The sequence below is a fragment of the Thunnus albacares genome, chromosome 19, assembly GCF_914725855.1.
Source record: "Thunnus albacares chromosome 19, fThuAlb1.1, whole genome shotgun sequence".
NCBI lineage: Eukaryota > Metazoa > Chordata > Actinopteri > Scombriformes > Scombridae > Thunnus > Thunnus albacares.
Genome location: NC_058124.1, coordinates 21,511,467 through 21,533,855, shown reverse-complemented (window position 1 = coordinate 21,533,855; position 22,389 = coordinate 21,511,467). Strand labels below are relative to the sequence as shown.

Here is a 22,389-nt window from a genome sequence, read left to right as displayed (position 1 = left end):
GTGCCACAATACCACGGAAAGTCTCACCAAACTTTCCCAACTCTAAATGTGAATGTAACTTGCTTTTTTATCTTATCTTGTGAGCTTTCTGCTCTTTTGCATGTAACTTCTACACTTCTCTATTATACTTCTCTGAGTCCAGACATCTTTTTTTTTTTTTTTTTTTTTTCTTGACCATTCTCACTTCCTTGGCATCTTTCACATGGCGGTAACGTGAGAGGTCAACAGAGGCAGGACAAACACCAACATGACAAACAGTATTAAAAAAACAAAAGTTGCAGATTTTTTTTTGAAAATGATTCACACTTTCAAAGCTGACGTGTTGGGGCTCTAAATTAACATTTTTCACATAGTCACCTCGGCTCAGCGGATGTGTGACATCATTGTTTTTTATGTAGAGTTTCATCACACAGCTTGATCAGACTTGCCTGGTAGCAAAGCAAGAAGGTGCTAAAACAAAGTTTGAGATGTTATCTGCCTTACTTTAATGATTTACTTTTTTACAGCACCTGTAAGTTCAGTGTTTTTGTTTTTGCTTGAAAATTGAAATATTTTCCTTTATTTGCTAGTATTAGGCTTGTAATCACCACTACCACTATCTCCAAAAATTATGAACAAATTCCCACAACGTTTGGTGGATATAAAGATTTTGGGGCAAAGAACAACAGATTTGATATTGGTTGTTGTGCTTTTCATGGGAAGCAGGAAGGAGGCTGGGGTAACTTCTCTATTTTTTGACACCAAAATTACTCAGTGGAAACCTCAAATTTGTCATGACAGAGCTAGAGAAAAATTCCTGCTTTTAAGGGTGATTTACACTATTTAAAAAAAAACATCCTTGTCATTGACAGATCTTCCTAGACACCGCCCACACGAGTTTATAAATGAGGAAGGTGCCTTTTCTGTAAATGGCTAAAAAAAGTGTAAATGTGGATCGTAAGTTTACTGTATGAATTATGATATTACAAGAGGGGACTGAAGTGTTCAAAGAAAGGTCCCACATTCAAAATTTCACTTAAGTATCATTACAGAAGTGATATAAGTAAAAGTACTCATTATGAAGAATGGCGTCTTACAGAGTCGTAACGTAATGTAAACTGTAATGTTTAATAACATGACAAAGTAGTACCAGGTCTTTTGTGTAGTTTAAAGTTGCAATACATGACATTCAGCCACTAGATGTCACTCTACAGCACTAACAGACCAAAACAAATGTGTGTCGTTTACTCAATAAAGTTGGCAAAAAACAAATAAAAAGAAAGCCGACAGCTCACAAAACTCAGATCAAACTGTTAAACTAGGCAGTGCTGATCAAATATGGATCAAGATTCTGTTAGTGCATTGCCTGTTTCTCAAATGTCTTCAGAAACATATTTTAGTGTACCGCTTAGCTGTAATTTGAGAACGTTTGTGACGCGGCCGCCCATCTTGGAAACGGATGTGGAGGACACGGAGGGACTCACCATGGATGTATAAAGAGAACTAGATACAGGAAGAGCGCCAGGCTTTGAAGCAAATTTGACATAGCGGCCAAACCGTGTAATTACAACGTCACGTGACGCTCACTGGCCTAAAAAGACTTTTTCCAATAGACTTACATTGTGAAAGAGACGTCTGTAAATCAGAGGATAAATATTTTTGAGCATCACAACCCCTGCGAAATGACTCATCTAACTATCAGACTTTGATCCATTCGGTCAGATCACATTTCGAAAGTCTAGAAGAGCCGCACGATTGAGTTGTTTTATCCCATTCAAGCTAGCCGGTGGGCTAAACCAGAAATAGCTGACTCACCCGGCAAAAGCCACTAGTGCGCTTGCTCTATGGGCCGCACAGATGCGGAAGCAATGCGGAAGAAGTTGAACTTTTAAGGCTTGACGTGCCACTTAGAAACTTTCATAGGAATGAATGGGGCCTCGGCTCCAACGCTGTATCCAGTTCTCTTTATACATACATGGGACTCACATGCACATGTGGCTGGTGCGGCTACCAAAACAAAGAACAGAGAAGCTCGGATAACAACACACGCAGAGGGACTGTGACTTCATTCTCTGCTCAGGTCACCGTTACTCCAGTATATCTTTACATAGCAAATAGTTGTTTACTGACATCCAGTGAGGCTCAATGTCATTTATTGCACCTTTGAACTACAGCACAATACATTGCATTTCACAATCTTATCATACCGGTATGTTTCACGTGTTAAATCTTTATCAAAAATGTGACTTTCACTCATTTAATTGAGCAAAAAGTATAATATTTCGCTCTGAAATGTAGTGCAGTGAATGTATGAGGATGCACAAACTCGAAACACTCAAGTAAACTACAAAAGCTGAAATTTGTAGTCAGGTAATGATGCTTGAGTAAATGTCCTTTGTCATTTACTTCCTCTGGACATTGTTTTAAGACATGATGGACAAGTGATTTGTGTTCAACAAAATATCCAGGCTGCTAACATGGAGTTAATGCCTGGTTTCCATTATTAACATCCTACATTGGCTTTATCATTAATCTACAGTTAACCTGGTGAATACAATGTGGTTCATGAGTTCACAAGTCTCACCTAAATAAAACATGACCAGCCTACTAACATCACACTGGCTGTGTCCTCCAAATTTGGGGATAAAAAGGCCACATTTGTAGGAGCCTTTGAAATCAGTCCGCCTTGTTCCTGCCTTGTCTCATTATATGATTTATTAGGTCTATAAACGCAGACCTTGGAGGACCCAGCCCCTGAACTGGGACACTGCTGATGGGTCCAAGGCTCTATCTTGTACTGACTAACGCTCAGTCACCAACTCATTTGTCTATTTATCTATCTGTCTCATTTGTCTATTAAGCTAGACATGCAACAAAAAACGTTAAGTGGTGTGTAATTTAGAAGCTCAATTAACCACTGTGACACGCCAGTTTCAACCCTCATAGCTAAACTAACCCACAAAAATCTTACCCAAGGATGAAACGCCCATAGACCGCAAGTTTCATTTCCTGCTCTCAGAGTACACATACACTTGTGTCACTTCCTGTCAGCTCTGTATGACATAAAGGTGCATTATCTGTAACTCTTAGCCCAGCCAGAGATGGTGTAAAAACGTCATTGGAAACTGCTTTCTACCCCCTTAAATGAATAAAACCCTCAGTCTATTTACAGTAATTAATTTATAATATATACAGCATATAGTGATACCTGTACATGCATTTATAATTTACACCAGTATCATTGTCTTTTGTGTGGACAGGTTCGAGAAGGGCCGTATCTACACCTTCATCGGAGAAGTGGTCGTCTCCGTTAATCCATACAGACAGATGGACATTTACGGGAAAGATACCATTGATGCGTATCGGGGCCGGGAGCTGTATGAAAACCCGCCTCACCTGTATGCAGTGTCCGATGCTGCCTATAAAGCCATGAAGAGACGGGCCAAAGACACCTGCATTGTCATATCAGGTTTGACTCTTTCACACTCTTAAACTCTGTTAACCACAGTCCTGCTAAGTGTGAACTTTCTGCTGCGTATCGCCTGATGTTTGTTGGACACCCACCAAGTTCAAGCAAACAAACAACACGTTCTCAGTTCCCTTCTTGATGGAACGAATGCTTTACGTTTACTTTGATAAAATCAATACCACAGACTGAATGTCTCCACACAAGTTCCCAGTTGAAACACACTGAAAAACAGAAATAGTTGGATGGAAGGAAAATATAAAGACCATTTTGCTAATGGGACCATAAATGTACGGTGTGGCACCAGATAAAAAGGTTGTTGTTACCTAAATCAAAAAGATTGTCCTCTGTAAAGGCTATTTAAGACATCTCAGGCTCGACTTGTAAGTCTCTACATTGTCAGACTTATTGGCTCAATGATCTTCAGTCTAGGGCTGAAACTAATGATTATTCTCTAAATGGTCTAAAATATCAGAAAATAGAGAAAAATCTCTTTTTCCAGAGTTCTGGGTGACATCTTTTAATGTCTTAAACTTGTATAAAACTTAAAATATTCAGTTTAGAATCACAGAAGACAAAATTGTCGCAGAGTAATTTTCAGTAAGTTGACTAAACGACCAGCAGTAAGTTGTAACAGTCGTCGTCTTCGAGTGACTAGTGTTTTAGGCTATTTATAGCTACTGAGAAGAGTCTCACATCTTTGTAAGTCTCTGATCGCTGTAAGTTCACAGGAGTTTTATTGTGTCCCTTCTAAAGCTGGAGAAGATTAAATATTCAGTGAGAGGTTATTCTGATGAGTTCTACATGAAGTGTCATCTTTTTTACCGTTCTTCAACTCTCTTCAGTTTCTGTCCCCTGATTGTCGCCCCGCTTTTTCTTTCCCTTTCCTTTTTGTTTGTTTGTTTTATTACTGTATTATTGTTTATTGTTTTATTTACTTTTCCTTTTTGTCCCTTCTCTTTCCCATACAAGTGAGTAGGTTACGGATCTCCCTTTCTGGAGCAATTTTTTTTTTTAATTCTTTTTTGTGTGTGTTTGTCTTTCATTTTCTTTTGATTTGTTTCTGTGGGCTTGAGTTTTGAATAGTATAAAAACGCCTTTAAAAAGGCGGAAAGTACAGCTTGTTTTTCTTTTGATCCCCTGAGATGAGTACTTCGATTATACTGTTATTATTATATTTCTGTGGTTTAGCTTTGATTCTCATTGTTAAAGCGACATTGTTTATATTTCTTTTTTATTACATTTACATACATTCTTAAAAATATTAAGCAAACAAATGAATAAAAAGGACATTAAAATGCAAAAATAGCATTTGCCAACAAGGCAGTTAGCCTAATAGTTGGTCTCCTAGCAACACTGTTGTCAAGACTTCAGCTACTTAAAAGACTTCGATCAATAAAGGCATTAATCAGCTTCTGGTGTTGTCACTTCATGAGCCTCAGTAACACTGAGCTACATTTAATATGAAGACGTTTGGCATATTCAAAGCTGGACTTACTGTTTCACGTGCCAGGAATAAATCTCATGGATTTACACTAAATACTTTTACATGAAAATGAATTAAAATAGTTAAAGACACCAGTGATGCCTGTGTTGATGCAGCTTGTCAATGATAATACAGTACAATATGCATGTCTGCATTTATCTCGCATTGTGGTTAAAAACCTTAGTAATCAGCAATATGTTGACTGGGGCTGGTAGATCAGATACCAGCTTCAATTTCTCTATACGAAACAAGCAACACTGCAGAGATATTTTGATATGCAGAAGTTACGGTTTGTTTATCAGTGTTGTGAAATCTTTTTTTGTGTGTCAGGTGAAAGTGGGGCAGGAAAAACAGAAGCCAGTAAATACATCATGCAGTACATTGCAGCCATCACAAACCCAAGCCAGAGAGCGGAGGTCGAGAGGTGAGTGGTGGTTAAAGTTAAAAGGCAATATTACAGTCACTTAACGATCGGATTCATTAAAGCAGTGTTATAAAGTGAAATGTAGATCCAATTCAAATCAATAATTGGATCACGAGAATTTGACGTCACCATAAATCATCTCACTTTTGACTCCCGTTTTCACCTCCCTCATGGCTTCTCCTCACGTGTTTCCATCAACGATTACCGCCGTGTAATAAATCAGCGTGAAAAATGTGCTGCTCAAGTCCAACTGCGTGCTGGAGGCCTTTGGGAACGCCAAGACAAATCGCAACGACAACTCCAGCCGCTTCGGCAAGTACATGGACATCAACTTCAACTTCAACGGCGATCCCACGGGAGGACACATCAACAACTACCTGCTGGAGAAGGTGAGAGGAAGTGGGCGGGATGATAGAGGGGCATCAGGCTGCAGACAGGAAACTTTCAAGAGTCTAAATAACATAGAAACAAAAGATGTTCTTTTGGGAAATAGTGACCTCGACTCATCAGAAAAGTACTAAAAAGTTCTCATTTCTACTGTTTAATTACATCTTTTCTTCTGAGCATGAATGTTTCATGAGGTGATGAAGAGGTGTGAGGGAACATCCATGAATAGATGTATCTGTGAAGCCGGTGTTAATGAATGGCTCACCTGGGGCTACTTGATGCCGCCGCATTTATCCGCTCTGTTAAAGAACCGTCTGGCACTCAGAGTCGGTGTGAATGATGACGCCGTGATTCATTCTCAGAGGGCAGAAATAACCACAGTCTTGTTTCTGGGCCGCCTTGTTTCTCCGTCGGCAGTCAAAGTGGTGCTGCTGGAGTCACATTATTGGTAATTGGTTTGTTCTTTAAGGCAAGTGTCGGCCTTAAAGAAAAAAACCTCTGGTGGTGATTTTGTTGCTTGGTGGTAGATTTTTCTTATTCCTACAGAAAAGTAAGTGGTTTTGACTGCATGATGTTACTTTTAGGAATTTTAGCACAGCTAGAGCAGAGATGGGAAACATTTTCAACTGTCTGAAACACAAGTGTTAAACGTCAGGTTTTGGTGTTGATCGCTTAGAATCAAAGAGCAAAGACCTTATTTTTAGACCTGCCGTTTGTCACCAATGTTCAGCAGCTATCAAGGGAAAAAAATCTGTCATTAACACATGAAACTGACTGTTGACTCAGCCACAAATGCTTTTTGAGCACTTTTCTGCACTTTGAGCTTGCAGCGTTACTTTAGCTTTTTCTTTTTCGACTACTTTGACCTCTGTGCGACTATTACTAGTCCTTATGTTGTCGGATGTGAAAACTAAGACATCTGACTGCTGACTTCATAGCTGAGAAATCAGTGTTCACACAATCACTGGTGTTAATTATCATTTAAATCACTTATTCTTCCTGCTGTACACAACCCAGAGGTTTGAGAGAAACAAATGCTTTAGGTTGTCCAAAGCAAATTTAAAAAAAGAAAACACTTACTTAGGTTAATTCAGATGAGGCAGGTTGATTAATTTAATGTCATTTATCATCATAAGAGTGTCTGAAGGTGGATGTTTGGTTTACTAACATTATCTGTTTTCCTGTTTAAGTCCAGAGTGGTCCAGCAGCAAAACGGGGAGAGGAACTTCCACTCATTTTACCAGGTAAAGTCTGATCTGCAATGCTTTTGCAAAACTTACACTGAATGCGTTCACTGCTCATTGAACTCTGAAACTGAGGCTCCCTTATCCAAATTTGATTAGTATCAAATGGGTTACTGCTCAGTAACTCATACACAATAATATCTGATTATAAATTGGAATATTTGTTGTGTTTTCACAGTTACTGCGTGGAGGCTCCGATCAAATGCTGGAGTCATTTCACCTGCAGAACGATCCGGCTGTTTATGTCTATACCAAAGAAGGAGCTGCAACGACCGTGAGTTTGCCACCTTTAACTATTTTTTTTTTTCAGAGTTAGTCAAAGAAAAAACAATTAAACAAAAAGAATTGACTTTTTAAACATTTCTCTGTCGATTAAGTCTTCTCCTCTCTTTCTTTAGACCTCCAACAACGATCGCACCAGCCACAAAGCAGTGATGAGCGCGCTGGAAGTGATCGGCTTCTCCAAAGAAGAGATTAACTCAATTTATCAGATTCTGGCCTCCATTCTGCTGCTGGTAAGTTATGGCAGTGTTTGTGAATATTTCCAAAAGATTAATACTTGTGCTCCAAGATTAAAATGATGTGAAACTGTAAAGTGGATATTGATAAGGAGAGAGATGATTATTTAGATACAGTAACACTAAACATCCAGAAGAGAAGAGGTCTTGGTTCTTATAATCAAATGTAATGATACATTTTTCAGGGTAATCTGCAGTTTGAGAGCGATGGTGAAGACGTCCAGATCCAGGGCGTCGAAGTTGTGAACCACATCTCTGAATTAACAGCCACAGACTCGGAAAGCGTCAGTAAGAGCCTTCTTTACCGCACTGTGGCCACCGGGGGAGGCGAGGTGATAGAGAAGGGCCACACAGCGGAAGATGCCTGCTTTGGACGGGACGCTTTCTGCAAGGTGCTAAAATATTCTCTCATGAGTGTTTATTTCCCAATCATACAGCTCTAAACTAATCAGAATGAGATTTCCACTTTATACAGATTAACTGTTTTACAGCTTTACAAGGACGAGGAAATTGTGTTAACATAATCACTGTAACACACCTCTTATATTAGATTTTCACACTTGTCACTTTATTTTAATCTCCGGCTCTGTTAAATTATTTCCTCGCTGGCTGCAGGCTCTTTATGAGAGACTTTTTGGCTGGATCGTGTCCCGCATCAACAGCGTCATTGAAGTTAAAGACTACAACCCAGTGCTTCATGGGAAAAACACAGTCATCGGTGTGCTGGATATCTACGGCTTTGAGATCTTCGACAACAACAGGTCGGCTCCCTTTGTGTTGCTAAGTCGACTGTGTTTGTTTATTTAAATGGAAGGAAATTAGTCATGATCGATGATGATGTTGCTCAAGTGTTTGTTCCTCTGTTGTCGGACAGTTTCGAACAATTCTGCATCAACTACTGCAATGAGAAGCTGCAGCAGCTTTTCATTGAGCTGATCCTCCGACAGGAACAAGGCGAATATCAGAGAGAAGGCATCACCTGGCAACATGTGAGAAACACACCCAAACAATAACACATGTACACAAATACACTGACGTGCAAATACAAAGCTGCAGATACAAAGCTGTTCTGCATTTGCAACTGTATATCAGTGACACCATCAGATCAGTCTGTTCACACACTGTAGAGACAAGTTAGCATGTGAAGGTTTGGATTACGGATATTTGTATTGTAACATGAAGAAGTTTACCAATGTTTGCATAAGATAAATACAGAAAAATGGAATCCAAGCCACATTATGCTTCCATCAAAAAGTGAAATGCTAATGTTAGAATAAAAATTTATGAGTGTGACGCATACGTGACACATGAGGGCAAGTTTGTAAGTGATTCACCACATTGACATTCACTGATACTCATTGTGATTGCACAAACATGCACAAAACCACGTGCAAACAGTACAAGCAAACACACACACATGCCACACATTGTTTTCTTTCACATAACGACGGTGTTGTTCATACACAGATCAACTACTTCAACAACCAGATCATCGTAGACCTCGTGGAGCAGCCGCATAAAGGAATCATCTCCATTTTAGACGAAGCTTGCCTCACCGTCGGTAAAGTCACCGACACCGTCTGCCTGGACAGCATGGACACCAAACTGGCCCAGCATCCCCACTACACCTCCCGCAAGGTGAGAGACAGATTACAGCGTCTTTTTCTCTCCTCCTCACATGATTCTGTTGTTCCCAACTTTCAGGTTATCTCCGTAAATCACGTCAACAACAAATTTAGCGCTTGTCAAGGATTTTTCAGAAAACTCCCAACTCACATGATCATTCTGCTGCTCAACATGAAACTGTGAGAAAAGGGTGTTAAAGTATGAAAAGGGATCTTGGAAAATGTGGTTATAACTTCATTGAGTTAATAGGAAGTGATTTGTTGTTGACATATCCTCTTCTGAGTTTACTGTGTAAAACAAAAATTAAGAAATCTTAGTTTGTTGGTTGGTTTTTTTCTTCTCCGAAATTGCTGTTGCTAACCTTTCTTTTCAAGGACATTATGTTTTGCAATTGTAATAGTCATCAGGTTGAATGATGAAACATTACAACATCATAACTGTGAAATCATTAGTGCATGATTTCCCATGAGCTCTCACAAATTCAGTCACTTCAAAAATACATTCATTTCAATCTGTTCAAGGAAAAAGCAGTTTTCAGAGGTGAATGAATAGAAACGCACCTGTAAGATGTCGTCTCGAGTGTCACAAAGGGACAAAAGGCTTGTTCAAAAAGCAAATAAACAAATATATAATTTTTAAAAAATACATTTTTTTCTCATAAAGTTGTGTGTTTTCGTTTGATTCAGACTTAAAATTGACAAGCAAGAGTAAAAAGTCACTCTTAACACCAGTGTGACTTTAAAACTTGCAGTTTTGAGTTTCTGTCAGTAGAGAGCAGAGTTTCTCCAAAGTTTTGGCTTCAGGGTTTCATGTAACAGAAGATGCTTTTCAAACAGCAGTGGCTCCAAAATGCAGCCATCATTCTCTTCTTTTAAAAAGCTGACCTCCGGTAATTCACACTTAATAAGAAAGTTGTTTTTCACGACTGTCGACTCTGTGCTCACACTGTCTGTCGTCTCCCCGTTTCTAGCTCACCCCCACTGACAAAAGCATGGACTTCCAGAAACACTTTCGAATTCGCCACTATGCTGGAGACGTCACGTGAGTTGCTCATACATTCATACACTTTTTTTGTAGTGGTTTGCTTTGGCCCGGACCGGTCTGTGCCAGAAAAAGTGACAGGATGTAATGCAGAGTTCAGGAGTGTAAGCCTTATAATCCTATTAAAGGAGGTCAGTTTATGACAGCAGCGGGTTTATTCATAGAGACATTCCAGTGGTGTTATTAGTGTTTGTGCTCAAAATGACAACTATACTGACCAGGTAATGTTGTAAGTTCCCATATTAATGATTATTGATAATGCCCTGAAAGGATTTTGGTTAATATTTACCAGAACCTATTTTGTATATACGATGTATGACAGCTTCTTGGATCATTTTTGTCTGGGCCTATGACCACAGCTATGATCTTACAGGTATCTTTCATGTGGAAATATATTCCCAGAAACTGCAGGAAGCTCAGATAGCTCATGGTTTGAGGATAATATCACAAGGAAGATTTCTACTGAGATGTAAATGTGAGTTTAAATAAAAGATAAGACATTTATCTTTCCAAAAATAGCAAGACCGTGTGTTTTTGTCACTAAATAAGGCTGTATTATAAATCATCCCTTTAGAGAACAGCACATGATAATTATAAAGGATAAACTCTGTCCAACTGTTAATGTGAAATTTGATGGATTTTTTTGGTAATTTTTGTCTAATCTTGTTTTTGTCTAGTTGTAAATAAAGATTTGGTGAGGCGACTTGCAAAAAGGTCCTCGATCAGATTCAATCACAAGATGTTTTGAGCCACCAGGACTTCACAGGAGAAAATAGATCATAAATCACATGAAGTGCTAGAAAGCTGATATACTGTGAGCATTAGGGGGCTTTTAATGTTTTATCCTTATGTGAAAGCACAATTTTGTTTATGTTAGTGGTTGTTTGGCTTATGATGATCACAGACTAGAGATGAAACACTTTGTTCAATTTCCCGCTCCATCACTGCTCTACATCCTTAATGTGCTCACTGGATTTAAACATCACAGTGGCCAGATGAAGCCCCTGGCCAGCAGTCACCCGTCATGGCTTTGGTTTCAGAAGAATCCCTCTGCTCACGTGTACTGCCCTCAATCTAGAGAGGGGAAGGACATTAATATGTCAAGGGAACACGAAAGGGGGGAGGAGGAGGAGGAGGTGGACAGGGAGGGATGGAGCCAGCTGATGAGACAATTTTGGCTCTCGGATGTAGCGGCAGCAGTAATCAGAAAGAAGTGGAGTAGGGTTTTATTGAGGGTTCTTTGACTCGGGGAAATCCAGGCTAACACGATGTTGAACACACACCGAAATACGGAGCAATTTCATCCGTCTCTGAAGCTAAAGACGGATCTCACAGACAATTACTGCACTGTGTTTTTTTCCCCAATAACCCCCCCCCTCGCTGTGAGCCCTCCTTCATGCCAGCAGTCAGTGATGAAAGAAGTATTCAGATCCTTTACTCAAGTAAAAGTACTAATAACTCTTGGTAAATTATCAGGAAAATGGCCTCTGTTAGTGTTCATTAGATTATTATTACTGATGATTTATGTTATAGATTCATTTGCTGATTATTTTCTTGAGCAATCTGTTCACTGTTTGGTGTGTGAAACATCAGAAAATACAGAGAAATGCTCATCGCAGTTACCCTGAACCCAAAATTATTCAGTTTACTGTATTTTAAGACAAAGAAAAACAGCAAATCTTAATGTTTGAGAAGCTGATAACTGATTGTGACAATTAATCAGTTATCAAAAGAGTTGCAGGTTCATTTTCTGATGATCAACTAATTGTTTCAGCTCTAATTTAAGAAGCTCTTGATATGTTTTGTATGTAAAATCTGTAAAGTAACCAGTAACTATAAAAGTAATGGTGTAAAAAGTACAATAATTCCTTCTGAAAGGTTTTGGAGTGGAAGTATTAAGTAGCAGAGATTGGAAACACTCTAATGTTTCACTTAAGTGCAGAGTACTTGAGTAAATGTACTACTTATCTTCCACCGCTGCCCGTGTTAATGACGGGCTGGATAAGAGCGCGTGTGACAGACCTGCAGTGATAATGACAGATGGCCGTCCCTGTCACTGCGTGTCCCCGTCAGCCAGCCTCGCCTCGTCTCAGGGCCACGTCGGGGTCGCTCCAGCTGAGCTGTCACCCCTCGTATATGCTTCCCGGTGGCACTGGCCCCCCCATCATCCCCTGTCCCATCCCATCCCATCTGAGTCTATCCTTACCCTGGCTAAATATACCCTCGTCCTCGCCACCCGTTGCCTGCACGCCCCCCCCCCTCCACCCATCCACCCTCCACCAAACCAGCACTGTCACAAGCTTTGACCTACTTCGCTCTCTCCTCCTCCTCCTCCTCCTTCTCTTTCCTCATGCTGTTTCCTCCTTTTCTCCTCCGTCTGTACTGCAACCCTCACCTGGCTTCTCTTCGCCATCCACACAGGAATTCCCTGCAGTATTTCAGCCTGCACATGCAGCACTTTGAGCAGCCATAAGATCGATCAAATCCCCTCACTGCACAACTTTATATCGCAGGAAGTTGTCGCTTGGTTCTCTCGGTAGCGTGCTACCTTTTCACCTTGTTTAACAGCCCTCTCCTTGCACCAACTCTGACCTTCATGCTTAAATATACTTCCCTCTAAATCATCATCCCGTCTCAGGAGAGGGCCACTGCCTTCATCTCTGGCGTGTCCTCTCCTGTTTGTCCTGTCCTGTCCTGTCCTGTCCTTGTAAATGAGTGTTGTGCCTTGTTATTGTGTGTTCTGACTGCTCTCTCCTCTTCTCCTTTCACACTGTGTCTCTCTTCGGCGAGCTTCCCAGAATCTGGTCAGGTGGTTTTCAGCGCTCGTGAGCCAAGGGGACACATCTGTCATAGCCAGCCTCCGCTTCTTTTGCCTCCAGATGTGACAGCCTAGGACACAGTCACAGGGCCATGCAGACCACATGTGACACACTGTGTGTCTTGTTTGTTTTGTTTTTTTTTCTTTGTGTGTCTGTTAGAGAAGAAGGCGTGAGGAGATGATATGTAGATGAATTTTAAAATGTACATGTGGAAGTGAGTGGGAGCTTCTGCTTACGTACGTATGTGCAATTTTTTTTCCGCCCTTTAAAAAAAAAAAAAAAGGATGCATTTTTTAAATTGCAAAGCATCCTCACTGTACAAGATATTGTCGCTTTGTGAATGAGCAAAGAGAGGGGAAGGTTTTATTTGAGGCAGAGCTTACACTACAGCAGGCTCTTGCCCTGCGGCTGCTCGGCTTATGTAACTGTGCCTTACAGTGCGCCCGTGACCTCCCACTGATGCCTCACCAAAACCAACTGAGCAGTTTGAAGTGAGGCAGACAGATTAGTTTGTAGACGGTTCAGTTTTTTTTTTTTTTCCTAACGTGAGCCTCGGATGGGGGGGAGAGGGTGGGGGGGGATTCGACCATGTTCCTAATTTGTAAATCGACTAAGCAGCGTGACTCTTGTTCTAATCCTCTAGCCTGAGGATTGTGAATCATTTGGAGCAAAGTGGAGTCCGTTACCGGGTTGTAATAGTGACCCCTGCGTTTACAGACACTTGCTGTATAAACTGTGTTGCTGTCTGTCTGGCTTCCTCTGTAATTTTAGCATCTTGACTCTTTTCCTGACACACCACTTCAGTCAAAGTCCCCTCTTGAGTGGGGCCTCCCTCCTTCTTTTGAACTACTTATTTTAGCCAATAACTCTCAATTACTGTCACTTTCTCCCTCTACGTCTATTACAGATATTCCGTTGAGGGCTTTTTGGACAAAAACAAGGACCTGCTTTTCCAAGATTTCAAGCGCCTCATGTACAACAGGTGCCAAATACAGTCTTCACTGACATTTTTTTCTGACACCATCATGCTCTTGACAGTTCAGCAACTGGGTTAAGTGTATAAATAAATTTCTTCTTTATGCTGTTTGTACATGACTCTTCTGCTAGCCTAGTTAATCGTGTCCTTTCTTGACTTTTGCCCCCTTTTCTTGCTCCTTTCTCTCTTTAAGTGCCAACCCAGTCCTGAAGGAGATGTGGCCAGATGGTCAGCTGAGCATCACAGAGGTCACGAAGCGACCTCTGACGGCGGCCACCCTCTTCAAGAACTCCATCATAGCCTTGGTGGATAAACTGGCCTGCAAGGTCAGTAGTTTCTGCGCACGACTGACTTCCTGTTCTTTTCCCTTTAACCCCCGGAAGAAGCTGCGGATATTAGACTGATTAAAGCTTATTATCACTCAATTCTGACAAGTATAAAGTGAAACCAAGCAATGCAGCAGAGAGCAGTAACCACAGAAGCAGTGAAGTTGAGAAGAAAAGGGTTTAAAAGTTGCATGCTGGTCGGTAAACTGTGAAACAGAAAGATTGTAGAGATGACTTGTATCTCTGCTTTGCTGTTTTGTCTACTATTAATATTTATATTAAAAATGATATAATACATCAATATACAATCTAATACATTCAACTATGTAACTTAACTTGACTAAATTGCATGAATTCCACTAGAGTCAAAAGCTAAGCGCTAGTTAGCTTTAGCGAGAGTTTAGCTGTTTTTTCTCCATTATTATTGGACTTTTCATTAGTTTTGGGAAATAATGGAATTATCAGGATATCAGGTTTCATCAAAATTGATTTGATTAATTATGGAAAACAGCCAAGGAAAAATCAGTAAGTACATTTAGGTTCAAGGCTAGCTGAGGCTATTTCATCTGCTAGTTTTTCACTTCTTGCTTCAGCCGTCTAGTTTCCTGTTTCTCTGTTGCAGGACAGTAAATGCAACAGCAGCTTTGAGGGTCAGATTATGCAGTTACTGCAGTTTGTCTTGGTTTTTAGCTCTGATTTGTTGTTACTGCAAATGTTACATGCTGTTTTCACACAGATTATATGTTTCTATGGTACAATGATTTTGTAACTGATAAAATAGGTGCCAAAAAGTCAGAATTGACCGAATATGTTGTTACTGCATTTTAGCTTTGTAGGGAAGAATAGGTGTCAAATCTAAGTCATTAGAGGCTTGCTCCTTCGTTTATATTTTTATGTCAGAGTTAGTGTTTCGCACCAATGTAGATCTTCTCTCCAGTTTACTCAACTGTCGTCATCCGGCAGATGCTGGTTCCTGTAATGTTTGTATGAGTCACGGGCTATTCTGAGGCTGCCAATGAGTCTGTGATGCCGCTTTTGGGAAGGAGTCACCGTGCATGACAAACTATGGAGCGAGAGGAAGTGCAGCAGGAACATGTATGCATAGCAGTCTGCTCTTTTTGGTGTCAGAGAGTAACAGTTTTTGTGGGTCGCTTGTCCTCATCATGTGTGACAGTGAGTGGTGGTGGGAGGGTGCGTGTGGGGGGGGTGCGCGTGGGGGGGGGGGGGGGGGGGGGGGGGTGGCGAACCACAAAATGTGCTGCTCACCTTTTCTGGCCTCATCTCACTGACTGAAGTCTGACATTTCCTGCTGTTATTTTGGGACAGCCTGCTGTTGGGCTGTTGTAGCATCTCATCTCAGTGTGTGAGGTAAAATGAAAGGAAACTCTTTTGGCAACTGTTCCCCCCCCTCCCCTTTTCACTTCAGGTCACATTAAAAGAGCGAAAGCTTTCTTCAACAGTCATACAGGAGTACCTGTGCCCCTCCTGCCCATCTCTTTGGCTCCCAAACCCCATTAACTGTCTCTTTTCTTAAATCTGGGGGCACACATGCACATGCATCATTGATATTACGGACAGCGATGCCAGGGAGCACTCAGAAAGGGCTCACTTTGTTCCACCTTGTTTATCTTTCATGGACAGAGAGTGACGGTGATAAAAAACACGGCAGTCCGTCCTTTGACTGGATATCATGTCCCTTAGAGATCCCTGTCAAGGTGGAGGCGTCCTGCTATAACTCCACTCCAGGCTTTATTGTTTTCAAAGTTTAAATGTGCAGTTAAATGTGCTGTTAATAAATAGATGTGCTGGATGTGTTATGAGGCTCATCTGCTCACTGCAACGTCTGTTGAAATACTCTGCAAGTCTGATTAAGGTCAGTGAACTCAGTTTGTCAGTTTTGCAGCTCGGCTGCGGCTCAAGTGACGGTTTACAGACTGAGTTTAGTTTATTTACTTGCACAGTGATGAACGCAGCAGTGGTGAAAACAATGACAGAAACATGAAAAAAATCAAAGACAAATACAAGTTTGTGCAGGTGATAAAACAAGAGTGTTATGAAAAATATTGCCTCAATCATACAAACACTGAATCATCCTGAGTGTTGCAAATACATAATACAGCGTCAGTGCTTTTACTGGAAATGTATCATTGCGGCCTTACTTTCGTTTTCTTTCGGCTCTGTACCGTAAGTGCAATATTTTTGTACAGTAATGTGATGATATGACACTTCATTGATCCCTGCTGGGAAGTCTGGTAAAATATTTGACAGTAAATAAAAACAGTCATGTGAGAAGGTGACAGAGAGTCAGTGGCCTCTGGTTGAAATATGATCTGACCGCCGCTGACTCCTGCAGCCCAGCAACTCTGAAATAAAATCAGCAAACTTTGTCTTGTCTTCCAGGAGCCGTACTACGTGCGATGCATAAAGCCCAACGAGATGAAGTCGTCGGTGTTGTTCGACGATGCGCGCTGCCAGCATCAGGTGGCGTACCTCGGCCTGCTGGAGAACGTCATGGTGCGCAGGGCCGGCTTCGCTTACAGGCAGCCCTACGCTCGTTTCCTGCAGCGGTAAGAGGATATGTTCACTCTGTTAAGCAAGACTTCTTCAGTGTTTCAGCTCTTCCTTTGGTAAATTTCCCTGTGAGGAAGTTGAGACAAAGTTCTTTCTGTTTTCACTACATCAGCAGCTCAGTGTAACACCAGGGGTGTAAAATGTACCAAACTATTCTGTTCTAGCAGTGGTTGCTACTCTGATCAAATGTTACTTTGAATTACTACCACAGTGTTACATGTGTTATCCACAGCACACAGACTGAGTTATTAGCTAAGCTTTGGCTTGTGCAGAGGAGAGAAAGAAAGTCACAAAAAAGTCAAACACTGCAAAGATGAGAAGTCCAGAAACCTGCTGCCACAAGTGCAACGCTGGTCTCTCTTAGCGCTGAGTTGTGTGTAAAGTAAACGTACAGGGAACTACTTTAATGTTCACAACAACAGTAGGATAACAGAACAACGACAAGAAACGTTACTGTCTCACGGCAGATCACTCCACCAACAGTTACTAATACTACAAGCAAGGTGAACAGTGTTATATAGTTCTCATCTAAAATAAGGAATAGAATATTAAATATATATATGTACCCTTAATTAAATTATGTGAATGAATCTTCCATTAGACTTTAAAAATCAGATAGGACAGAAACTACAAACTAGATCCTTTTCATTGAGAGTTACAGAAAATAAAGTAAAACCAGAATGTTTTTCTCTTATTGCTTTTTCAGACTGAAGCTATTTTATGGACAAATGAAGAAAACTTTTTACTTTAATACTTTTGACAAATTCGAAGGACGATGCAAAAGAAGCTGAGATATCCCATTTTTTAGTCCCTGACATGGGTCAAGCTCCCAAAACACTGGATCCTACGTTTCCCATAATGCAACTTTTGATCTACCCCTCGCTGCCTGTTAAATGCCAACATAATCTCCATGTGACAGTTTGTAACACAAGCTCTCAGTCAAAAAATGTGTTGTCTCCAAACTGAAATGGAGCTACCTGGATGATATCACTGATAGCTACTGCAGATCCTGTTTTGCCAGCCTGAGCATTACTTCCCCCTGACTAGCAAACTGACTTTGACATATAAAATCGATTTATTTTTTCGAGTGCTCCATAACAAAAACAAAAAACGCCAACTAAAAATGCTGTTTCGCTTTAATTAAAAGGCTTAAAAATGTAATATTAGCTACTTCCTGGTTGTCCTGCAGGTATAAAATGACGTGCGAGTACACCTGGCCGAACCACCTGATGGCCTCGGACAGGGAGGCCGTGGAGGCCATCGTCACCCAGCACGGTTTCCAGGACGACGTGGCGTACGGTCACACCAAGCTGTTTGTGCGAACGCCACGGTCTCTCTTCTCTCTGGAACAGGAGAGAGCCGCCCTCATCCCCATTCTGGTGCTTTTCCTGCAGAAGGTCAGCCATATTAGCATCAGCATCACTGTGTTAATTTGACATCAATGGCATCATCATAATCCCTTTTAGTATTCATCCACAGCCTCAGCATGAGCTCTACGGCTGTTTCTGAAGCTATGCTTGTATTTTAATGAGGATGTATTGATCTGACAATCTGATTAATTGACACAGGGATCTAATTTAATGTCACAGGCAGCTCGGATCATGTGATTACAGTTAATCACCCACAACGTTATCTTCGCCAGTCTCAAACGTCGGCTTCTGGGTTTTCAAAGTGGAGATTGCAGCCTCATGAATATGTGGCTCCTGGTTATGTTTGACTGAAATTCATCTGCCAGCTTGAATCCTAATTTCCTATAACAATAATTGGGATAATTAATGAGATCCAGAGCACAGTTACATTAAAGTCAATTACTTCACTTGCTCAATGAAATACCCTTCTCTTTTCTTTCTCCCCTGACCTACTTTGATGACTCTGTAGAGAAGTCTGGCTCTTTAACTGGAGCACAAGTTTGTCTTCAGCTCAGCGGGACTTTCTCCTCGTCTTGTGTGCAGCGACACCTTTCTCCTCTCTTGCTATCTGTCTCTAATATGTCTCTCTCTTTTTCTAAAACACACAGGTGTGGCGTGGGGCTTTAGCTCGTATGAGGTGCCAGAGGATGAGGGCCATCTACACCATAATGGGCTGCTATAAGCGCTACAAGGTCAAGGCCCACTTCTGGGAGGTGGAGCGGAGGTTTGCTAATGTGCGAAATATGGCCGACTACGGAAAGAGCGTGGAGTGGCCGACCCCACCTGCCGCTCTGTCCCAGTTTCACAACATTACATCCTCGCTGCATCGCAGGTGAGATCCCATAAAATGAAACTCATACACCATAAAAATAACCATTTCAAACCATTTAGAGACATTTTTAGTCTTCTTACACTCTTTCAGCAAAGTGAAATAAATTCACATGTACAGAAAAGAAGATTTAGGGTAGAATAAAGAAGCAAAACTAGAAGAGTTCTCCGCCAGGTGTGTACAGTCAAGATGGCGGTAAAGAAAAACCCTGGCTCTCTTATCTTATTCATCTCGTATCGTGCCTAACTTTAGTGGATCATAACATATCAGGTATGGAATTAATCTGCAGATGCTCCGGCTCAAGATGAGACCAAACTTTTCTATCAATGTCAGTTTTTGAGCCACGACAAAGGCAACAGACTTGTTTTTAGCCTTACCGATTGCCGGAAATGCCTTTTGCTATGTCGTAACGCATATCGTAAAATGGCGTGAGCTGCTGAAAAGACAAAAGTCTGAGCTTTACGATAGTCTCATTTGGATTTTACAAAAAATAAAATAGGCTTTTCAAAAACTGTGAATCACCGCAACCACGAGAGGTCCTTGAGTCATAAATGTGCACAAAAAATATTAGTCTGATGGGTCCAGTAGTAAGCGAGTGTAGCTGCAGACAGATACACACACATACAACCAAACACATGATCCCCTCCAGGCTTACATCTGGAGGAGATCATGACACTAAAATGCATTAAGTTGCATTGAAAACAAGTGAAATCTTTTCTTTACTCATTTTTGTAGCTTAATAATCTCAAAAAGTCTTTGGTTTAGTTTTGGATTATATGTTTTGACACTACAGATAAAGTCTATTTGTATGCCTCTCAGCCTTCCTCCTACTGTACTCGTCTGTTGCACCTTTGATCCGTTACTCTTCCCACATGACACGCCGTCTTGTTCTCGTCCAATGTTGTCAGGTGGTGGGCGAGGCAGCTCATAAAGAACATCCCTCCGTCTGACATGCTGGAGGTTCGGGCCAAAGTGGCGGCTCTCACCGCTCTGAACGGAGAGAGGAAAGACTGGGGCAGCAGGAGAGCCTGGGAGAGGGACTACCTGGCTAATGTAAGAATGAACAAAATGCAAAGTCCAGCAATTCCAACAACATGTATCTGCATGTTAATCTATCACACATGTAAAAAATAGTCATTGAAGTACTTGGTTACTCTTGATATGTTCTTTAAACAAATTCTAGTTGGTGAAATATTCAAAACTCAAGGTTCACTTGAGGCCTTTTTGGTTTATTTATTTGTTAGTTTATTTAACAGGAACAATACAGATGTTGTTAATATAAGAGGTTATGTATACAGGTCATCTAGCTGAAGTTCATTTAGACTTTTAAAATCAGGTTTAAGTCCAGATGAAACGGTATATAACTTCCGTATTGTGACGTATTTCTGAGTGAAACAGGACAGACAGGTGAGATGTAACGTGTGGTCGTGTCGTAATGAATCTCAGCTCTGTGCTGCTAAAAGTTGAAAACCGATTGATGGGTGGATGTCATGATATTGTTGGTTGAAATTGGTTGGTTCGAGCCTACGTAGGCAGGAAGAAAACATGATAGGATTTTGATATAAGAATACAAAGAAATTGATTTTTTGGAAGGGTTTTTGGCATATATTGTTAAATAGGTACACAATATGACTGGGGATGTGATCTAAAAGCATTAATAAGACATTTTTAATTTCATCTCAACTTAGAAACAACAACAAAAAATGTAAACAAACAAACAAATGTATAAAACAAATCTGGGGCTTTTGATCGTACCCCATGGCCCACTCATGATGTGTCTTCATGTGACTCAGGATGGAGGACAAGGTTAATGATGTCACCACTTGTTATCACATGACCTAAGTTCTGTATGGTCATGTGAGGACACTTGAGCAAGTAGCATTTACTGAAGAAGGTCATGAGAGAGTTAATGTGGTAAAGGCAGCTTTTTTTATGTTATGCTTCAAAGCTACAGCAAAATGTTGTCTTGACTCAATTAGACTCCTAAAAAACTGATAAAAGCTGATATACAAGAAGATACAATAATATAAATCCTCTGTGCAGCACAAACACTTTTCAGTTTAACCTTTTAATTTTTAATAATATTTACTTTAATGAACTGAAATGGTGCAAAACCAACAGAAATTTTGTGTTTTCTCCTCCTTTTTCTCTTCACTTTCTTTTATCGGAAGCATTTTCAGAGCTGCCCTCACCACAAGAGGACCTCATTTACTGTAAACTGGTCAGTGTGACACTCCACACAACAGGATGCTTATTCCTTTCATGAAACTAACTGGTAAAAATACATTGAATTTCACCCCAAAGGCAGAATGTTGTTATGCTTGATTTTAGCATGCAAAACAAGACCTGAATGACTTGCAGTGTATAGAATCACAGAAATTGACTGTTGTCGTGAATGTATAGGGTGCATGTGACGAGCCTCACGGTAAACAGCATGACTAAAGGAGGACGGTGCCTCTGAACACAGCCCTTCTCTAATGAATCCCACACTCAGCTCATTTACCAGCTAATCTGAGGTTGTTTGGTGGCCCGGAGGCTTGAAAGACGCCTTCACGGAGTGTGAGCATGACCGCCGCAGAGTCCTGAGTCATTGCCCTCGTTAGTTCGTCAGACGGCCCGTGAGCTGCTGGCCTCCTTCGGGGCAACAACTTCACGTGATTGTAGTTAATTCCACAAAGACCTATAGATAAGTGCATGTAATGCGGCATGCCTGACTTGTAACTTGTGTGGCTGAACTTGTTTTACATCGAGCCTCTGAGTACAGCGACGGTGAGGAGCTGATCTTCAGAATCAGAGCAGGGACGTCGCTGTGTGTGAACTCATCAGAAAAGATGACATCAAACAAAAAAACTACAGTTTTCAAATTGATATTTTAGCATCTGTGTAGAAATAAGTCCGTCTCCCCAGTTCAAGCAGGATGAACAAAACGTTCAGTTTATCTGTGCCTCCCATTAATTGCATCACATGCGTCTAATTTGCTTTAGTCATTTACATCCATTGGGAACATTTAGTTCTTAAATACTGTTAGCTTCTATTACAGGAAAGTTGCAGGTAGAATATTGAGACGGACACTGTTGAGGTTTTTCTATCCAGTATCATGTCTCAATCAATGTTGACTCTTTCAAAACTAAACCAAGACCATGATCATTGTCTAATGTCATAACAGGGCTTGTAGTTGTTGAACCTTAGCCATACTGCATTTGCAGTGACCACATTTTTTTCTTTCTGAGCTTAATCATGGTGTAGCAAATATTGTAGCAAATACTTATTAAAAATGTTGACAGTGAA

General features: G+C 40.8%; 1 protein-coding gene across 3 annotated transcripts in view; it reads left to right on the top strand.

The window, feature by feature from the left end:
- myo1g (myosin IG) overlaps positions 1–22,389 on the top strand; it is a 52,263-nt gene that overhangs the window by 1,425 nt on the left and 28,449 nt on the right. For 2 of the 3 annotated variants that reach the window (XR_006399064.1, XM_044335483.1), the window contains exons 2-19: positions 3,240–3,448; positions 5,262–5,355; positions 5,579–5,744; positions 6,933–6,986; positions 7,165–7,260; positions 7,385–7,501; positions 7,690–7,896; positions 8,120–8,265; positions 8,379–8,493; positions 8,972–9,142; positions 10,101–10,171; positions 13,898–13,972; positions 14,160–14,292; positions 16,693–16,859; positions 18,053–18,260; positions 18,881–19,104; positions 20,010–20,154; positions 21,273–21,322. Coding sequence is in view for 2 of the 3 variants with exons in the window: in XM_044335483.1 (XP_044191418.1) it covers positions 3,240–3,448; positions 5,262–5,355; positions 5,579–5,744; positions 6,933–6,986; positions 7,165–7,260; positions 7,385–7,501; positions 7,690–7,896; positions 8,120–8,265; positions 8,379–8,493; positions 8,972–9,142; positions 10,101–10,171; positions 13,898–13,972; positions 14,160–14,292; positions 16,693–16,859; positions 18,053–18,260; positions 18,881–19,104; positions 20,010–20,154; positions 21,273–21,322 (2,448 nt within the window). In the remaining variant the exon portion in view is untranslated. The remainder of the gene's footprint in view (positions 1–3,239; positions 3,449–5,261; positions 5,356–5,578; positions 5,745–6,932; positions 6,987–7,164; positions 7,261–7,384; positions 7,502–7,689; positions 7,897–8,119; positions 8,266–8,378; positions 8,494–8,971; positions 9,143–10,100; positions 10,172–13,897; positions 13,973–14,159; positions 14,293–16,692; positions 16,860–18,052; positions 18,261–18,880; positions 19,105–20,009; positions 20,155–21,272; positions 21,323–22,389) is intronic. The other variant, XM_044335482.1, reaches the window with a different exon arrangement.